The sequence below is a fragment of the Syngnathus floridae genome, chromosome 12 (assembly GCF_059516105.1).
Source record: "Syngnathus floridae isolate MCC-2025c chromosome 12, RoL_Sflo_1.0, whole genome shotgun sequence".
In the NCBI taxonomy this organism is placed as follows: Eukaryota; Metazoa; Chordata; class Actinopteri; order Syngnathiformes; family Syngnathidae; genus Syngnathus; species Syngnathus floridae.
Window position 1 is genome coordinate 14,090,890 of NC_142424.1, and position 17,939 is coordinate 14,108,828.

General features: G+C 48.9%; 1 protein-coding gene and 1 pseudogene across 1 annotated transcript; both read right to left on the reverse strand.

Annotated features, from left to right (window-relative positions):
• Positions 1-1,592: 1,592 nt before the first annotated feature.
• LOC148390122 (janus kinase and microtubule-interacting protein 3-like) lies at positions 1,593-5,321 on the reverse strand (annotated as a pseudogene).
• Positions 5,322-5,571: 250 nt separating this feature from the next.
• Positions 5,572-6,859, reverse strand: LOC148390123 (janus kinase and microtubule-interacting protein 2-like). Its single transcript, XM_088392668.1, has 4 exons — positions 6,626-6,859; positions 6,263-6,479; positions 5,810-6,003; positions 5,572-5,685 (listed from the first exon to the last, which is right to left on the reverse strand). Exons 1-3 carry the CDS (start codon positions 6,800-6,802, stop codon positions 5,996-5,998), a joined length of 402 nt encoding a protein of 133 aa, XP_088248794.1. The 5' UTR covers positions 6,803-6,859; the 3' UTR covers positions 5,572-5,685; positions 5,810-5,995.
• Positions 6,860-17,939: the final 11,080 nt, after the last annotated feature.

Genomic DNA, 17,939 nt, shown 5'->3' on the forward strand with positions numbered 1-17,939 from the left:
GTACTTCTTTTTAAAAACGATGAGTTGTACTTACCGTGTACGCTCTGGACGGTCCAGTTGCAAGCAGAAAATAAAAATATTTCTCTTGTTAGTCGTATGTTACCATCCGCTGTGTCTTTGTCAACATCGCCGCCATTTTCCTACTTCCTGCTGCGAGCCACGCCCACGGATTTAAATTTGGGCGGAAGCTCTTTCCATTGGCGTCGTTTTCGCGTATAGCAAATCCGATTGGTTGGGAAGGGGGCACGGTTATGCAGCCGAGGGGTCCTGTGATCGGTGGGATGTAAAGTAGGCGTCGACGTCACGTCCGCGTCACGTGACCACGACGTGGCAGACGTCATATAGCAACCGCTGTTTTGTTTAGTAGACTTACAGTTGTTATGCATTGACATAATGGCGCACACACCAAATAGATTTAAATAAATTAAATAGTTCTTCTGCCCACTCTCTTTTAAACAAGTTAACTCTCCCCGCGGATTTGAATTCCGGCGAAAGTTACGCCCATCGACGTCACGTATGTCACGTGACCACGACGTGGCAGATGTCATATAGCAACCGCTGTTTTGTTTAGTAGATTTACAGTTGTTATGCATTGGCATAATGGTGTGCACTCAAAATAGATTTAAATAAATTAAATATTTCTTCTGCCCACTCCCTTTTAAACAAGTTAACTCTGCCCACGTCCATTGACGTCTTGTCTGCGTCACGTGACCACGACGTAGCGACGTCATATAGTAACCGCTGTTTTGATCAGTAGACTTAGTTATTATGCGTTGACATAATGGCGCACTGGTTAGCATGGCCACCTCTTAAGCATGATGTTGCGGGTTCGACGCCTGATCAATGTTAGCATGGAGTGAGCTGAAGTGCATGGCGCTGAAGATTTGAATCTTTGAAATGCGCTGAGGTCTGACATATCAGGCAGAATGGTTTGCCATCACGTTCAACAAAAAATAGAAACTTTCCCACTCTGATTAAAACGTCCTGTGTTCATCTACGTATTTTCGTTTTGCTGTGCATCTTTTCCCTGCCATTTCGAGAGCCCAATTGACACTCATAGTTTAAAGAAATGTGTTTGCCCATCCTACTTTGTGGAATTTCACCACATGCGCTTATGACCAAAATACCAAATTGAACTCAAGTGAAGCCAACACGCACAACCCCCCCCCCCCCCCCCCCCCCCACACACACACACACACACAAATGTTGATATGAACATAAAAGAGCCGCATGCGGTTCGGGAGTTGCGGCTTGGCCAAACCTGTACTATACAACTTTATTTGTATAAAATTTTCACAACAGCTGTCACACAAACAAAGCGGGAAAAACCGAAGACGTGCGTGTTCCGCCCACGCTGGATTTATTTGCACCTTTGAAAAGACACCGTATTGCCGCAGATGTGGCAAAGAGTACTTTTGGGCATCTGAGACGGAAGGATGTCCAAAGCATCATGTCACCTGCTCTGGTAGGCATGGTGGTGGGACGTTGAGGTCAACCGCTTTGGGGTTGGCTGAATCTTTGATCGCAGGATGCCACACACTTGAAGACAGAAGCAGAAAAGCAGAGCTAAATGCAAAATGTACTCACCGGTGACTCCAATTTTTTTCCCCCCTGAAGAAACAGCTGGACGGGTGGCCCCGGCTGGCCAGTGGGACTCTTGTTATTCTGACCCTTTTTAGTGCGCGTTTGGGGCAACAACCGTTTTTTGTGGCGCTCTCTTCTGGTTCAAAAGTGCCCTGCATGTGAATTTGCTTTTCCTGCCTTCTGATTGGATGAGCGCCGGTGTGACGCGGTGCCTCTGTCACCGTGGCGGGGGGTATACGTTGGCATCGGAGCGTCTGCCAACGTCTGAGACCGGCTGGCAGTGTATCGGAGGTGTCGAGTGCGGTGCCGCTGGAGCTCACTCACCAGCTGGTGTTAGGGCCACAGAATGAAGGCCAAGGAGAAGAATAGAAAGAGAAACAGAAACTTCTCCTCCAATTGTTTGATTTGTCTCTTCTGAGCTTCGATGAATTCTTTCAGCTCTTTGTTCCTCTAGGACGGACAAATGGAAAGTGGCATTCAAAAGCCAGTAAGCGTGCAAGTAAGTGCCGGGCTGGCTTTGGGCCCTTACCTGTTGCGCGCTGTGCAGCAGATCCATTCTCTCTTGGAGGATGCAAGCGTCGCGCTCCCTCAACTCGCACATCAGGGCTCGCTTCCATTGGTCCACGGCGCTCCTAAGCTCTTCTCTCTGATCCGCCGTCAGCACGTCATTCACGCCAGCGTGGCTGGCTTTTTCGCCGTCCGTGGCGGGGCAGTCCCGCTGCGGTAGCGCCTCGTACAACATGGCCTCCAGCTCCAGGATCCTCTGGGCCGCAATCCTCGTCCATCAGTGGTCCGGCGGGAGATTTGAGGGAGGCTTACCTTATGAGCCTGGTCCATGGAACACTTCCTGAAGTCCAACTCTTCATCCAGGTAGCCCTTCTGCTTGCAGAACATAGAAGAGCCCAAAGGCACAGCGTCAACAAGCTTCTTTCAGCGCAAAGCCTTCCAAAAGTCACATTTGAGCCGCCGAGTCTCGTGGAGTGCGAACATAAGGAGTTCGACATACACTTACGGCGTTATAGCCCAGGATGTCCAGCTTCTTCATCAGATCACTGATGACGATGTCCGGGGGAAAGGCGCAAGGAGCAATGTAAGGTGTTCTGGGACCTCGGGTTAAGGTTAGGGTTGCGAGGGACGCCTTACGTACGCTCACGCCCTCGGCCTCGCAGTAGATCTGCAAAGGGCTGAGGCCGTCTGGGAAACGGACTTGCAGAAACTTCAAGACGGGGGAGCGCCACTCCCTCTCCTGAAAGGCAGAGGCATGCATCCGTCCGTCCGTCCGTCCGTCCGTCACATCTCTGGCCTCAACACGCTTGTGCGAGTCTTCCCACCTCCAGCTCCAGGATGCGGAACGCAAGCAGTTCGTTTTGGTCTCGGATATCCTGGATGTGCTCTTTCAGACGCGCTTCTTCCGCCTCCATCCGCCTGACCTGAAAAGACAGTCAGACCTCATCTGCGGGGCTTCCCGACGGGTGTGACGCCAAGCGACTCCGCCCAGCGCCTTTCTTTCCGTCACCTTTTCGGCCAACTGCTGATTGCTCTGACGCAGCAGCTGCTTCTCCTCCACCCACTTGACATTCTAGAAGAGACAAACGCGTGGACAGCTTTGGAATGTTGTGTCATTTTCATCCACAAATTCTTTGGTTGACTGGAAAATGACATTTGCTTTTCTCCGCATTTTCCCAGCCACATTCGGGGGGGGGTTGGTCCAGTAATGCCAGACGAATGAGTGACTGAAGAATGTAGCTATTTTGTCTGAGAAAAAGGTGTGCTCATTGATGAGCTTACCTGTCCTTGTTGCTTCAGCGCTGACTCCAGATCTGCTACTCTGCTTTGATAGTGACCCATTTCTACCATCAGCTTTTCTCTGGTCTGAAAGGAGGAGGAGGGAGGCTCCTCCTCCTCCTTTCAGACCAGAGAACACCCGAGGCTGGGTGAGAACGGGGAGGCTGCGACCCGGCCGGGGGTTGCGGGAAGGGGCGCCACCTTGATCTCCTTCTCGGCGTCGTAGTCCCCTTCGCTGGTCTGGGCTAGCAGAGCGTAGGCTCGTTGCAGCGCTTGATATTCTTGCGTCAGCTGGCGGTAGCGAAGCTCCGCCTCTTCATGCACACACCAATGCAACACAGCACTAGTACCAGAATCAGTCAGACCGGCGACAAAGCACCCGCGACGCAAAGACGAGTCCGATTCCAGGCTGAAGAGGAATGTTTGGTGCCAATACGCTGGCAGAAATGGCGGGCTACCTCTTCGGGTTCCGTGTCGGGGGTTCTGTCGGTGTGAAAAGACAAGGACGATCCGTCCGAGTCCACCAACACGTCTTCGTCGTAGCCGTAAAATGTTTCGATGACCTGCGGGCGCGGAAGCAAACATCTCTCTGAACAAACTGAAGCGACACCTCACGATGAATCGACGAGAGGAACGATAGCGAGAAAAAGGCCATTTCATCTTGCGCAACACCAAGCAGCCGCAAACAAACAGACTCACCTTGCAGGACCTCACGCTTTGTTCCTCCTCAGAGATTCTCGACGTCGGTATCGTAGCAGCAAATCTCTCTCCTGTCGACACAAATAATCCGCCTTTGAGATTCTTTGGATGCAAAGGGAACGAACGGCTCCGGCGCAGAAACAAACGCGACTCACAATGACATTTCTGACATGAGCTCCTGTCTCCAGAGCCTGAAAAACACGTCACCGGCGATGATTGGAGGGACGCTCGTCTTTTCCAAAAGTGACAACTACAGGGTGTGTCAGGGTTTTCCAGATTATCTTTATCGTATCATTATGTTGCTTTGACTTTGACTGCAACCTGTAATAAATAATATTATTTATCCCTTATTTATCCCTATCGCTTATCCCTTCCTACACAAAGTCGTAAAACACCCCTTGCTATGTTTTGACTAGAGGTCAAGGGCTTCCTCTATTCAATCCACTCTTACACCCACCCTGTTTCTCTTAATTAAAATGCTCGTGCAGGAGCCGAGAGTCAGACTTCATTCGTACAACGGATGGACTCTCCACCTGCAGGTGTCCAAAAGAACTTACTTGTCTCCCGTGTGGTTCTTGCAAAATAAGTTGGAGCGAGCGCAACTCTAACAGGGTGCATTTTGCCACTAGCTGCCTACGGACAATGATGTCGCGCTCGCGGCTCATGGTTGACGGGCTGAGCAGCCGGGCAAGTCCGTCGTTTTCAGCGCACAGCGAGTGGCAAAGGCGCTGACAAAACGGGAGCTTTGAGCTGCTGAAAACGGCAAAACAAGTCTAAAGCGTGTTCAAACGCGTGCGCACAATGCTCCTGCTTGAAAGGTCGGAATTTAAGGGGCCAATTTTTTGGATGGCGGCCGCCGGCCAAGCTTTGGACGGAAAAGGTTTCCTGGCGACAGCGAGCGAGCGTGGCGCTGCCGTACGTGCACCGAGTCGCCTGCCTGAAGACCTTGGACAAGTCGTCGATGATGTGCCGCTGCTCCACAACTTGAAGGAACTCCATTTCACCGTCCTGCTGGCCGCAACCGCGGTCCAGGTCATTGAGCGAACTAGGCCTTCTCTGTGGAACACAAATGCAGTGGACTCTGTTGGCACGCCGCCGTTGTCCGCGTCGACTTACCAAGCTTGCCATCTCCTCGTTCTCCTGGGTGACAAAGCGCACTTTGTTTTCAAGGCGACACAGCACCAGCGAGAGTTCTTCATTCTTCCTGCTCAGGCGTTTGTTTTTGTACAGGAGTGGCAGAAACTGGCTTTCTGTTTCTCTCAGTCGCTTTAGCTGCAAGCATGAAGTGCGGGATGTGAAAGACGCACAACACGCGGGCCAGAACGTATCCATTCCTTTTGCATCGGTTTGAACGGAATCGTGGCTTTGGCTCCCAATAAAAGACATCTACCAGGCAACCGACTCGACGCGCCGCTCAACTAATAAGCAAGCGCAATGGGTGCCTCGCTGGATGGCGCGCATCAAACGTAGCGCAAACCTTCAAGCGTGCCGTCAATAAATTACCAGTTCATTGCGCTCTTCAGAAAGCAGGGCGTTTCGATCCTCCAGGTTCCTGATGACTGCGCTGAGCTCAGCGATTTTCAGATGAAACCGTCGCGTGTCCCGATCCTCCTGAGACTGAAAACGCCCCGCAACACACACACACAAGCACTCGTTCAAAGTTCAAAACTGTTTTTGTGCTACCTTCCTCCAGCAACGAACTAAGTCATGCGTACTGCAAGTGTGTGATGAGGTGGCTTACGCAATGAAGAGGATTGCTAGTAGCGGCGTTGACCCCACTTCCAGGGTAGTTTAGGCCCGCCCTTTGGGAATCCCTCAGGGCAGCGATCTGCTGCTCGGCAGCCTGAGTCTGCAGCTGAAGGCGGTGGACGTGGCCGGCCCCAGGGCTTCATCCAAAACACTAACCGCTCTGTCTTTCAGCTTGATCTCATCCGTCTGGATGTACAAACGGGGAGCGCTCAGGCAGGCGGGCAAACTCATTTGCCAGAATTGTGACAAAAACAAAGAGAGCAACCGGCCAATTTTTTTTCTTGAATCGACTGGAACACCTTTGCTGTGACAAAAGCGAAGCGAGCAACCGGACATTTTCTTCTTGTGAAATAGAATAGAATAGAATGCCTTAGGTGTCATTGCACTGCAGGTATACAACGAAATTGGGAACATAGCCACGCACCGCGCATCTGATCAGTCCTACCAGTCGGCGGATCTCCCTCTCGCAGTCTCTCTTGGTTCGGCTCAGCTCCTCCCGATGCTGGTGATGAGCCGATCGGAGCTCGGCCGCTCGGGACTGCCAGGCCTGCTGGGCCGCTGCCAGGGCTTCTTCCGCGCTCCTGGTGGAGGCGACACCGCTCGGTCTCCCGACACCGCCGCGTCTCCTCCACCTCCGCCAGCAAAGCGCCCCCCCTCCTCACCTGAGCAGACATTGCGCCACACCGGGCCGTTGAGACCGCAACGGAGCGCCGCGACGCTTACTGGGGACAAGCTACACAATACGGTAGCGGCCGCATCGAAGCCCGACGTGGCGTGCGGATAGTCAGACACGGATAGAGCGGATCACCTTGTCCATGGAGCCGTCCCTCAGGCTGAGGACCAAGGCATTCAGTCGCTGGATCTCTCCATCTTTGATTTTGATCACTCTCATCAGCTCCATTTCATGCTGCCGCAGTAATGTCTCCCTGGTAATGGCTAACTCTTTCTGCTTCTCCTCATGGAGTTTGCTTTTGAGTTCCGTCATGGCGGCGGTGGCACGGTGGTGCTCCGCCCGCAGGTCCTGACTTCTCTCTCTCTCCAGACAGCTGACCTGACATGACTTAGACTTAGACTTAGACAAACTTTATTGTCATCTTGTCTGCACATGGTGCATACAAAACGAAATTCCGTTGCATACGTCTTACAACAAAGTAGTGATATTGCAGTTGAATAGAAGTAACATATCCTATGAAAATATATATATATACATATACTATATATATATATATATATATATATATATATATAAATAAGTATAAAGTGCAGCAGTGATAATTATGCAATAGTGCAAGTAGGCAAAACAGTATTCAAGAGTGTGCAGAGGAATGCTAAACCATGTATTAAACTTCTATTTAAAGGGTTTATACAAGTTCAGTAAAGTTGGTAGTGCGAGATAGTGCAAGATAGAGGTCCGTAGTGTCATAAAGTACAGTTCTGTGAATGTGTGATGCAGAGTTCAGTTTAGAGCTCAACAGTTCTAGTGTTCAACAGTCTGATGACAGCAGGGAAAAAGCTGTTGCAGAACCTGGTGGACCTGCAGCGGATGCTGCAAACCTCTTCCCAGAGGGCAGCAGGGAGAACAGTCCATGGTGGGGGTGTGATGGGTCATTGATGATGTTACGGGCACGGGACATGCAGCGCTGAGATGAAATGTCCTGAATGGTGGGAAGAGGAGCCCCTATGATCCTCTCTGCTGTCCTCACCACTCTCCTCACGTTCTTCCAATCGGAGGCGGTGCAGCCTCCACACCACACAGAGAGACAGCTTGTCAGAATGCTCTCTATGGTGCTCCTGTAGAACGTCCTCATGATGGGTGGGGGCAGGTGGGCTCTCCTCATCCTCCGCTGTAAGTACAAGCGCTTCTGTGCCCTCTTGACCAGTGCCGTAGTGTTCATAGTCCAGGTGAGGTCTTCTGTGATGTGGACCCCCAGGAATTTGGTGGTGCTGACCACCTCCACAGCTGAGCTGTTGATGATCAGTGGAGCGTGGTGAGGCTGTTTTTTCCTGAAGTCCTCATTCAGGATCAGGCTGTTTTCTCTGCACCAGCCCACCAGCTGCTCCACCTCCTCTCTGTAGTCCAGGTCGTTGTTGTCTCTGATGAGCCCCACCACCGTTGTGTCGTCTGCTGACTTCACGATGTGATTGGTGGTGAACCTGAGGACGCAGTCGTGTGTCATCAGGGTGCACAGCAGGGGGCTCAGGACGCAGCCCTGAAGGGAGCCTGTGCTGAGGGTGATGACATCAGAGGTGTTCTGTCCGACCCGGACTGACTGAGGTCTGTTGGTGAGGAAGTCTAGCAGCCAGTTGCGAAGGGGGGTGTTGAAGCCCAGGTGTTCCAATTTTCCTACCAGATGCTGTGGGATGATGGTGTTAAACGCTGAGCTGAAGTCCAGGAACAGCCTCCGCACATGGGTGTTCTTCTCCTCCAGGTGAGCCAGGCTCAGGTGAAGAACGGAGGAGATGGCGTCCTGAGTGGAGCGGTTTTGCCGGTCGGCAAACTGGAACGGGTCAAATAATAGGGGGAGTCTGGAAACGATGTGACCTTTAAGCAGCCTTTCGAAGCACTTCATCATAACCGGAGTCAGTGCAACAGGCCGGTAATCATTAAATGAGGTGATTTGAGGTTTCTTCGGCACCGGAATGATGGAGGCAGTCTTAAAGCACGCCGGCACTGTGGCTTGGCCCAGCGAGGTGTTAAAAATGTCTGTGATGACCCCAGCCAGATGACTTGCACATTCCCTGAACACACGCCCAGGAATGTTGTCGGGGCCAGGGGCCTTACAGGGGTTGACTCTCCTCAGGGTCTTCAACACATCGGCGGAGTCAAGGCAGAGTACCTCCTCTTCCTGATGGGGGACAGTTTTAACTGCTGGAGTGCCGTTTAGTGCCTCGAACCTCCCAAAGAAGTTATTTAGACCATTTAGAAAGTCAGCATCAACTACACCCACCGGGGGGGGGAGGGTGAGTTGTAGTCTGTAATCGCCCGTATGCCTTGCCACATACTCCTGATGTTTTTGACGTCGTGGAAACGATCCTGAAATTTTCGACTGCGGTCTCGCTTCGCTATCCTGATGGCACGGTTCAAGTTGGCTCTCGCTGTCCTCAGTGTCTCCTTGTCGCCAGACTTGAAGGCAGAGTTCCGCGCTCGTAGCGTTTGACGTACCTCCTCAGTCATCCAGGGTCGTTGGTTGCCCCGGGTGATGATATTCTTAGTGGTGCTGACGTCCTCGGTGCATTTGTTGATGTAGGCTGACACAGTCATGGCACACGCATGTCTAATCTACATCGGGAAAACTGGGAGGGAGGGAGGGAGGCAGGCAGGGAGGCAGGCAGGGAGGCAGGCAGTGTCTGTCTGTTGAGGTTTTCACCTTGTTCTTCTCCTGCTGAAGTTCTAACTGGACGTCCATCAGTTTGGTTCTCAGCTCGTCATTGGCGGCCTGAAGGGCGTCCGTTCGCTCCGCCTTGGCCCGCCCTGCCGGAGCTCGTTTGGACATCTCTTACTCGAGTCTCGCCCGGTCGTCAGTCAGAGATCACAACATTTGTACCTGGAGAGCACAAACGCAGCGCTGTTTTCCACTGGCTTCGAACTCAACTTCAATCGGTACCGTAACTTACAACATCATAAACATAGAACTAGCTTGACTTATTCATTGAATAAATGCATTTGGTTCTTCAAAACTGCATCACGCAACATAGCGTGACCGAGACGGCCGTTATCCACCTGCGTGAAGTTATTTGGTGAAATGAATGAGATGTTTAAGACACCATCGTTCTGTCTCTATGTAGATGAAGGGAAATAATCGATTGCTGAAGGTCCAAAGGTGTTGTGATAAACAAATAAACATATTAGTGATTAGTGACATATTTGTGATAAACATATTAGGCAGGATAATCACATATGTTAACGTGACTGCCCACACTGTATTTATTTATGGTTATTTGTTAAATCGAGTACTGTTAGACATGAAATAGGAAGTGTTTAACATAAATGGAAGACGAAAGGGGTACTCACCATTGTAGCTCCTGCTGGTCAATGATACGAGCCTCTTCTTGCAGTGGAAAACATACAGCCAACAAACACCGTGGAACCTAAAGGAATGAAATTAAACATTAACATTTAGCCTCAACCAACATTCACAGATACAACGCAACGCAAACTACACAAACGTAAATCTTTTTAAACACAATGAGTTGTACTTACCGTGTACGCTCTAGACGGTCCACTTGCAAGCAGAAAATAAAGATATTTCTGTTGATAATCGTCGTGTTTGTATCCGGTGTCTCGCTCAAGGCCATTGCGCCCACAGATTTGAATTTTGGCGAGAGTTCAGCCTATTGACGTCATTTCCGCGGTGTAATACCCGCATATCTGAAACGGCAAAGTTAAGAGTAGAGTTAAATAAAGTTTTTAGTCAACGCAATAATTTACAACCGTTGACCAGTCGAAATAATCGTCGAAATTTGGCGTCTGTGGCTGGAAGCAGACGCCGAGTTCGACATTCCTCCCAAACGCCACACTCCCTCGCTTTTCAGGGCTAAAAAAAAACAGTTGTAATTACTTTGTACGCTCTAGACGGTCAAGTTGCAAGCTGAAAACAAAAATATTTGCCTTGTTAGTCATCGTGTTACTAACCGCTGTGTCTTGTTTGCCAGAATTGCCGCTTTCCTACTTCCTGTTGCAAGCCACGCCCACGGATTATAATTTTGCCGTGAGTTCCGCCTATTGACGTCATGTCCGCGTCACATGACTGCGACGTAATATTATCTAAAACTGTTTGTGCGGTATTGTGTTGTTCTGTGCGGTATTGTGTTATTCTGTGCGGCGTCGTGTTGTTCTGTGCGGCGTCGTGTTGTTCAGTGCGACGTCGTGTTGTTCAGTAAGGCATGGTGTTGTTCAGTGCGGCATGGTGTTGTTCAGTGCGGCATAATGTTGTTCAGTGCGGCATGGTGTTGTTCAGTGCAGGATGGTGTTGTTCAGTGCGGCATGGTGTTGTTCAATGCAGGATCGTGTTGTTCAGTGCAGCATAATGTTGTTCAGTGCAGCATGGTGTTGTTCAGTGCGGCATGGTGTTGTTCAATGCGGCATGGTGTTGTTCACTGCGGGATGGTGTTGTTCAATGCGGGATCGTGTTGTTCAGTGCGGCATAATGTTGTTCAGTGCGGCATGGTGTTGTTCAGTGCGGCATGGTGTTGTTCAGTGCGACATAATGTTGTTTAGTGCGGCATAATGTTGTTCAGTGCGGCATAATGTTGTTCAGTGCGGCATGGTGTTGTTCAGTGCGGCATGGTGTTGTTCAGTGCGGCATGGTGTTGTTCAGTGCAGGATGGTGTTGTTCAGTGCGGCATGGTGTTGTTCAATGCGGCATGGTGTTGTTCAGTGCGGGATGGTGTTGTTCATTGCGGCATGGTGTTGTTCAGTGCGGCATAATGTTGTTCAGTGCGGCATGGTGTTGTTCAGTGCAGGATGGTGTTGTTCAGTGCGGCATGGTGTTGTTCAATGCAGGATCGTGTTGTTCAGTGCGGCATAATGTTGTTCAGTGCAGCATGGTGTTGTTCAGTGCGGCATGGTGTTGTTCAATGCGGCATGGTGTTGTTCACTGCGGGATGGTGTTGTTCAATGCGGGATCGTGTTGTTCAGTGCGGCATAATGTTGTTCAGTGCGGCATGGTGTTGTTCAGTGCGGCATGGTGTTGTTCAGTGCGACATAATGTTGTTTAGTGCGGCATAATGTTGTTCAGTGCGGCATAATGTTGTTCAGTGCGGCATGGTGTTGTTCAGTGCGGCATGGTGTTGTTCAGTGCGGCATGGTGTTGTTCAGTGCAGGATGGTGTTGTTCAGTGCGGCATGGTGTTGTTCAATGCGGCATGGTGTTGTTCAGTGCGGGATGGTGTTGTTCAGTGCGGGATGGTGTTGTTCAGTGCGGCATGGTGTTGTTCAGTGCGGAATGGTGTTGTTCAGTGCGGCATGGTGTTGTTCAGTGCGGCATGGTGTTGTTCAATGCGGGATGGTGTTGTTCAGTGCGGGATGGTGTTGTTCAGTGCGGCATGGTGTTGTTCAGTGCGGCATGGTGTTGTTCAGTGCGGCATGGTGTTGTTCAGTGCGGCATGGTGTTGTTCAGTGCGGCATGGTGTTGTTCAGTGCGGAATGGTGTTGTTCAATGCGGCATGGTGTTGTTCAGTGCGGGATGGTGTTGTTCAGTGCAGGATGGTGTTGTTCAGTGCGGCATGGTGTTGTTCAATGCGTCAGTGCGGCATAATGTTGTTCAGTGCGGCATGGTGTTGTTCAGTGCGGCATGGTGTTGTTCAGTGCGGCATGGTGTTGTTCAGTGCAGGATGGTGTTGTTCAGTGCGGCATGGTGTTGTTCAATGCGGCATGGTGTTGTTCAGTGCGGGATGGTGTTGTTCAGTGCAGGATGGTGTTGTTCAGTGCGGCATGGTGTTGTTCAGTGCGGCATGGTGCTGTTCAGTGCGGCATGGTGTTGTTCAGTGCGGCATGGTGTTGTTCAGTGCAGGATGGTGTTGTTCAATGCGGGATCGTGTTGTTCAGTGCGGCATGGTGTTGTTCAGTGCGGCATGGTGTTGTTCAGTGCGGCATAATGTTGTTCAGTGCGGCATGGTGTTGTTCAGTGCGGCATGGTGTTGTTCAGTGCGGCATGGTGTTGTTCAGTGCGGCATGGTGTTGTTCAGTGCGGCATAATGTTGTCCAGTGCGCCATAATGTTGTTCAGTGCGGCATGGTGTTGTTCAGTGCGGGATGGTGTTGTTCAGTGCGGCATGGTGTTGTTCAGTGCGGCATGGTGTTGTTCAGTGCGGGATGGTGTTGTTCAGTGCAGGATGGTGTTGTTCAGTGCGGCATGGTGTTGTTCAATGCGGCATGGTGTTGTTCAGTGCGGGATGGTGTTGTTCAGTGCGGCATGGTGTTGTTCAGTGCGGCATGGTGTTGTTCAGTGCGGCATGGTGTTGTTCAGTGCGGCATGGTGTTGTTCAGTGCGGCATGGTGTTGTTCAGTGCGGAATGGTGTTGTTCAGTGCGGCATGGTGTTGTTCAGTGCGGGATGGTGTTGTTCAATGCGGGATCGTGTTGTTCAGTGCAGGGTGGTGTTGTTCAGTGCAGGATGGTGTTGTTCAGTGCAGGATGGTGTTGTTCAGTGCGGCATGGTGTTGTTCAATGCAGGATCGTGTTGTTCAGTGCAGCATAATGTTGTTCAGTGCAGCATGGTGTTGTTCAGTGCGGCATGGTGTTGTTCAATGCGGCATGGTGTTGTTCAGTGCGGGATGGTGTTGTTTAGTGCGGCATGGTGTTTTTCAGTGCGGCATAATGTTGTTCAGTGCAGCATGGTGTTGTTCAGTGCGGCATGGTGTTGTTCAGTGCGACATAATGTTGTTCAGTGCGGCATAATGTTGTTCAGTGCGGCATGGTGTTGTTCAGTGCGGCATGGTGTTGTTCAGTGCGGCATGGTGTTGTTCAGTGCGGCATGGTGTTGTTCAGTGCAGGATGGTGTTGTTCAGTGCAGGATGGTGTTGTTCAATGCGGCATGGTGTTGTTCAGTGCGGGATGGTGTTGTTCAGTGCAGGATGGTGTTGTTCAGTGGGCATGGTGTTGTTCAGTGCGGAATGGTGTTGTTCAGTGCGGCATGGTGTTGTTGAGTGCGGCATGGTGTTGTTCAGTGCAGGATGGTGTTGTTCAATGCGGGATGGTGTTGTTCAGTGCGGGATGGTGTTGTTCAGTGCAGGATGGTGTTGTTCAGTGCGGCATGGTGTTGTTCAATGCGGCATGGTGTTGTTCAGTGCAGGATGGTGTTGTTCAGTGCGGCATGGTGTTGTTCAATGCGGCATGGTGTTGTTCAATGCGGCATGGTGTTGTTCAGTGCGGCATGGTGTTGTTCAGTGCGGCATGGTGTTGTTCAGTGCAGCGTAATGTGTTTCAGTGCGGCATGGTGTTGTTCAGTGCGGAATGGTGTTGTTCAGTGCGGGATGGTGTTGTTCAGTGCGGGATGGTGTTGTTCAGTGCGGCATGGTGTTGTTCAGTGCGGCATGGTGTTGTTCAGTGCGGGATGGTGTTGTTTATTGCGGCATGGTGTTGTTCAGTGCGGCATGGTGTTGTTCAGTGCGGCATGGTGTTGTTCAGTGCGGCATAATGTTGTTCAGTGCGGCATAATGTTGTTCAGTGCGGCATGGTGTTGTTCAGTGCGGGATGGTGTTGTTCAGTGCAGGATGGTGTTGTTCAGTGCGGCATGGTGTTGTTCAATGCGGGATCGTGTTGTTCAATGCGGGATCGTGTTGTTCAGTGCGGCATGGTGTTGTTCAGTGCGGCATGGTGTTGTTCAGTGCGGCATGGTGTTGTTCAGTGCGGCATGGTGTTGTTCAGTGCGGCATAATGTTGTTCAGTGCGGCATAATGTTGTTCAGTGCGGCATAATGTTGTTCAGTGCGGCATAATGTAGTTCAGTGCGGCATAATGTTGTTCAGTGCGGCATAATGTTGTTCAGTGCGGGATGGTGTTGTTCATTGCGGCATGGTGTTGTTCAGTGCGGCATGGTGTTGTTCAGTGCGGCATGGTGTTGTTCAGTGCGGGATGGTGTTGTTCAGTGCAGGATGGTGTTGTTCAGTGCGGCATGGTGTTGTTCAATGTGGCATGGTGTTGTTCAGTTCGGGATGGTGTTGTTCAGTGCGGCATGGTGTTGTTCAGTGCGGCATAATGTTTTTCAGTGCGGCATGGTGTTGTTCAGTGCGGCATGGTGTTGTTCAGTGCAGCATAATGTTGTTCAGTGCGGCATGGTGTTGTTCAGTGCGGAATGGTGTTGTTCAGTGCGGCATGGTGTTGTTCAGTGCGGCATGGTGTTGTTCAGTGCGGCATGGTGTTGTTCAGTGCGGCATGGTGTTGTTCAGTGCGGGATGGTGTTCAATGCGGGATCGTGTTGTTCAGTGCGGCATGGTGTTGTTCAGTGCGGCATGGTGTTGTTCAGTGCGGCATGGTGTTGTTCAGTGCGGCATGGTGTTGTTCATTTCGGCATAATGTTGTTCAGTGCGGCATAATGTTGTTTAGTGCGGCATGGTGTTGTTCAGTGCGGGATGGTGTTGTTCAGTGCGTTATAATGTTGTTCAGTGCGGCATGGTGTTGTTCAGTGCGGCATGGTGTTGTTCAGTGCGGCATGGTGTTGTTCAGTGCGGCATAATGTTGTTCAGTGCGGCATAATGTTGTTCAGTGCGGCATGATGTTGTTCAGTGCGGGATGGTGTTGTTCAGTGCGGGATGGTGTTGTTCAGTGCGGCATGGTGTTCAATGCGGAATGGTGTTGTTCAGTGCAGGATGGTGTTGTTCAGTGCGGCATGGTGTTGTTCAGTGCGGCATAATGTTGTTCAGTGCGGCATGGTGTTGTTCAGTGCGGCATGGTGTTGTTCAGTGCGGCATGGTGTTGTTCAGTGCGGCATGGTGTTGTTCAGTGCGGCATAATGTTGTTCAGTGCGGCATGGTGTTGTTCAGTGCGGCATGGTGTTGTTCAGTGCGGCATAATGTTCAGTGCGGCATAATGTTGTTCAGTGCGGCATGGTGTTGTTCAGTGCGGGATGGTGTTGTTCAGTGCAGGATGGTGTTGTTCAGTGCGGCATGGTGTTCAGTGCGGGATGGTGTCTTTCAGTGCGGCACGGTGTCGTTCAGTGAGGCATGGTGTTGTTCAGTGCGGCATGGTGTTATTTAGTGCGGCATGGTGTTGTTCAGTGCGGGATGGTGTTGTTCAGTGTGGCATGGTGTTCAGTGCGGCATGGTGTTGTTCAGTGCGGTATCGTGTTGTTCAGTGCGGTATCGTGTTTCTCAGTGCGGTATCGTGTTGTTCAGTGCAGTATCGTTGTGTTGTTCGTATTGTGTTGTGTTGTTCGTAATGTGTTGTGTTGTTCGTATTGTGTTGTGTTGTTCATATTGTGTTGTTCATATTGTGTTGAGTTGTTCGTATTGTGTTGTGTTGTTCGTATTGTGTTGCCTTTAACACTTAGCCTCTAACACTTAGCCTCTAACACTTAGCCTCTAGCATCTAGAAGGTAAATAAATAGGAAGGAAGGACTCACCGGTGACGTCTTCGCCCACGTCCAAGCGTTGTACTTTGTATTTTCATCCTTCTGACAGTGGAAAACATAGCCAACAAACACCGTGGAACCTAAACGAATGAAAGAAAACTATCATTTGGCCACAACCAACATTCACAGATACAACACAATGTGACGTGCGGGGTTGAGGTTAAAGGTTGAGTGAAGGGCCCTCGTTTTAAAGTACTTTTTTGAAAAGGATTGGGAACAAGTAAGACGTATTTAATTTATTTAATGGGAAGTAGTAAGAGCTATTGAATTTAATCTATGTATTATATTCTATTGTATTGTATTCTGTTGTATTCTTTTGGATTGTATTCACACTAACCCCACTAAAACTTCAGCCCACAAAAACTCGCCTCTGGCGCCTAGCCTCTGGCACTTAGCCTCTAACACTTAGCCTTTAACACTTAGCCTTTAACACTTAGCCTTTAACACTTAGCCTTTAACACTTAGCCTAGAAGGTGAATAAATAGGGTTAAAGGTTGAGTGAAGGGACCTCGTTTTAAACTACTTTTTTGAAAAGGAGTGGGAACAAGTAAGACGTATTTAATTTATTTAATGGGAAGTAGTAAGACTTATTAAATTTATTTAATCTACTTTTCTTCCCAGGCAAAATTTGATGTGCTGCAATTCCAAATTTCCAAAGTGAATGAAGGAATGAAGTCCTTTAAATTATGATTTTGTATAAATACTAGGCATTAACACAAAATCGACGGCACAAAATGGGCAGACTTTACTTGTTTGAAAAGGACTGGTTACAAGACAGACTTTTTTAATTTATTTAATGGGAAGAAGACTTATTTAGTTTAATTGATCTATTTTTGTTCCCTGGCAAAATTCGATTTGCTGCAATTCCAAATTTCCAAAGTGAATGAAGGAAAGAAGTCGTTTAAATTATGATTTTGTTTAAATACTAGGCATAGACACAAAATCTACGGCACAAAATGGGCAGACTTTACTTGTTTGAAGAGGACTGGTTACAAGACAGACTTTTCTGATTTATTTAATGGGAAGAAGACTTATTTAGTTTATTTAATCTATTTTTGTTCCCTGGCAAAATTGGATTTGCTGAAACTGTATTTTGCCAAATCTTGCCTTGAGACCTGATAGGAAGTATTAAACGCTTAGTTAAATCAATACAAGTTGGTAATAAGAGCGAGTAATGTTGGTTGAACCGATGAATGAAGGTTGAAAGCAATTTAAATTATGACTTTGTATAAATACTAGATATTAACAGAACATCTACTGCGCGAAATGGGCAGAGTTTACTTGTTTGAGAAGGAGTGGCTTATTCAAAACTAAGATTTATTTAATCTGTTTGTTCCCAGGCAAAATTGGATGTGATGCAATTCCAAATTTCACCACATGATGGTGCCCAATTTTGACTTCATAGGACATATTAAACACTTAGCTTGTTATTATGTTCAAGGTAATCAGATTTGTTTATTATTCTAATGGCCTCTTCAAAACTATTCTGGATTACTACTTTGGATCTATTCTACATTACTTGGCAACAACATACTCTGTAACAGATTAGGCAGTATAATCATATATGTTAACTTGAGAGTGCCCACACTCAATCTACTTATCGTGATGTGTTAAATCAATTACTGTTAGACATTATTTGTCTGATAATCTACCAAATCTTTGAATTGAAGAATTTGTGATTTAATTAATAGCTTGTTCAGGGTAATCAGACTTGTATATAATTCTAATGGCCTTCTTTTGAAAACTATTCTGAATTACAACTTTGGATCTTATATTACTTTGCAACAATCTACTCGGTGACAGATTAGGCAGTATAATCACATATGTTAACTTCAGTGCCCACACTGTATTTATTTATGGTTATTTGTTAAATCAAGTACTGTTAGACATGAAATAGGAAGTGTTTAACATAAATGTTATGGCTACTCACCATTGTAGCTCGCTCCTGGTCAATGATACGAGCCTCTTCTTGCAGTGGAAAACTTGCAGCCAACAAACACCGTGGAACCTAAAGGAATGAAATTAAACATTAACATTTCGTCTCGACCAATTTTCA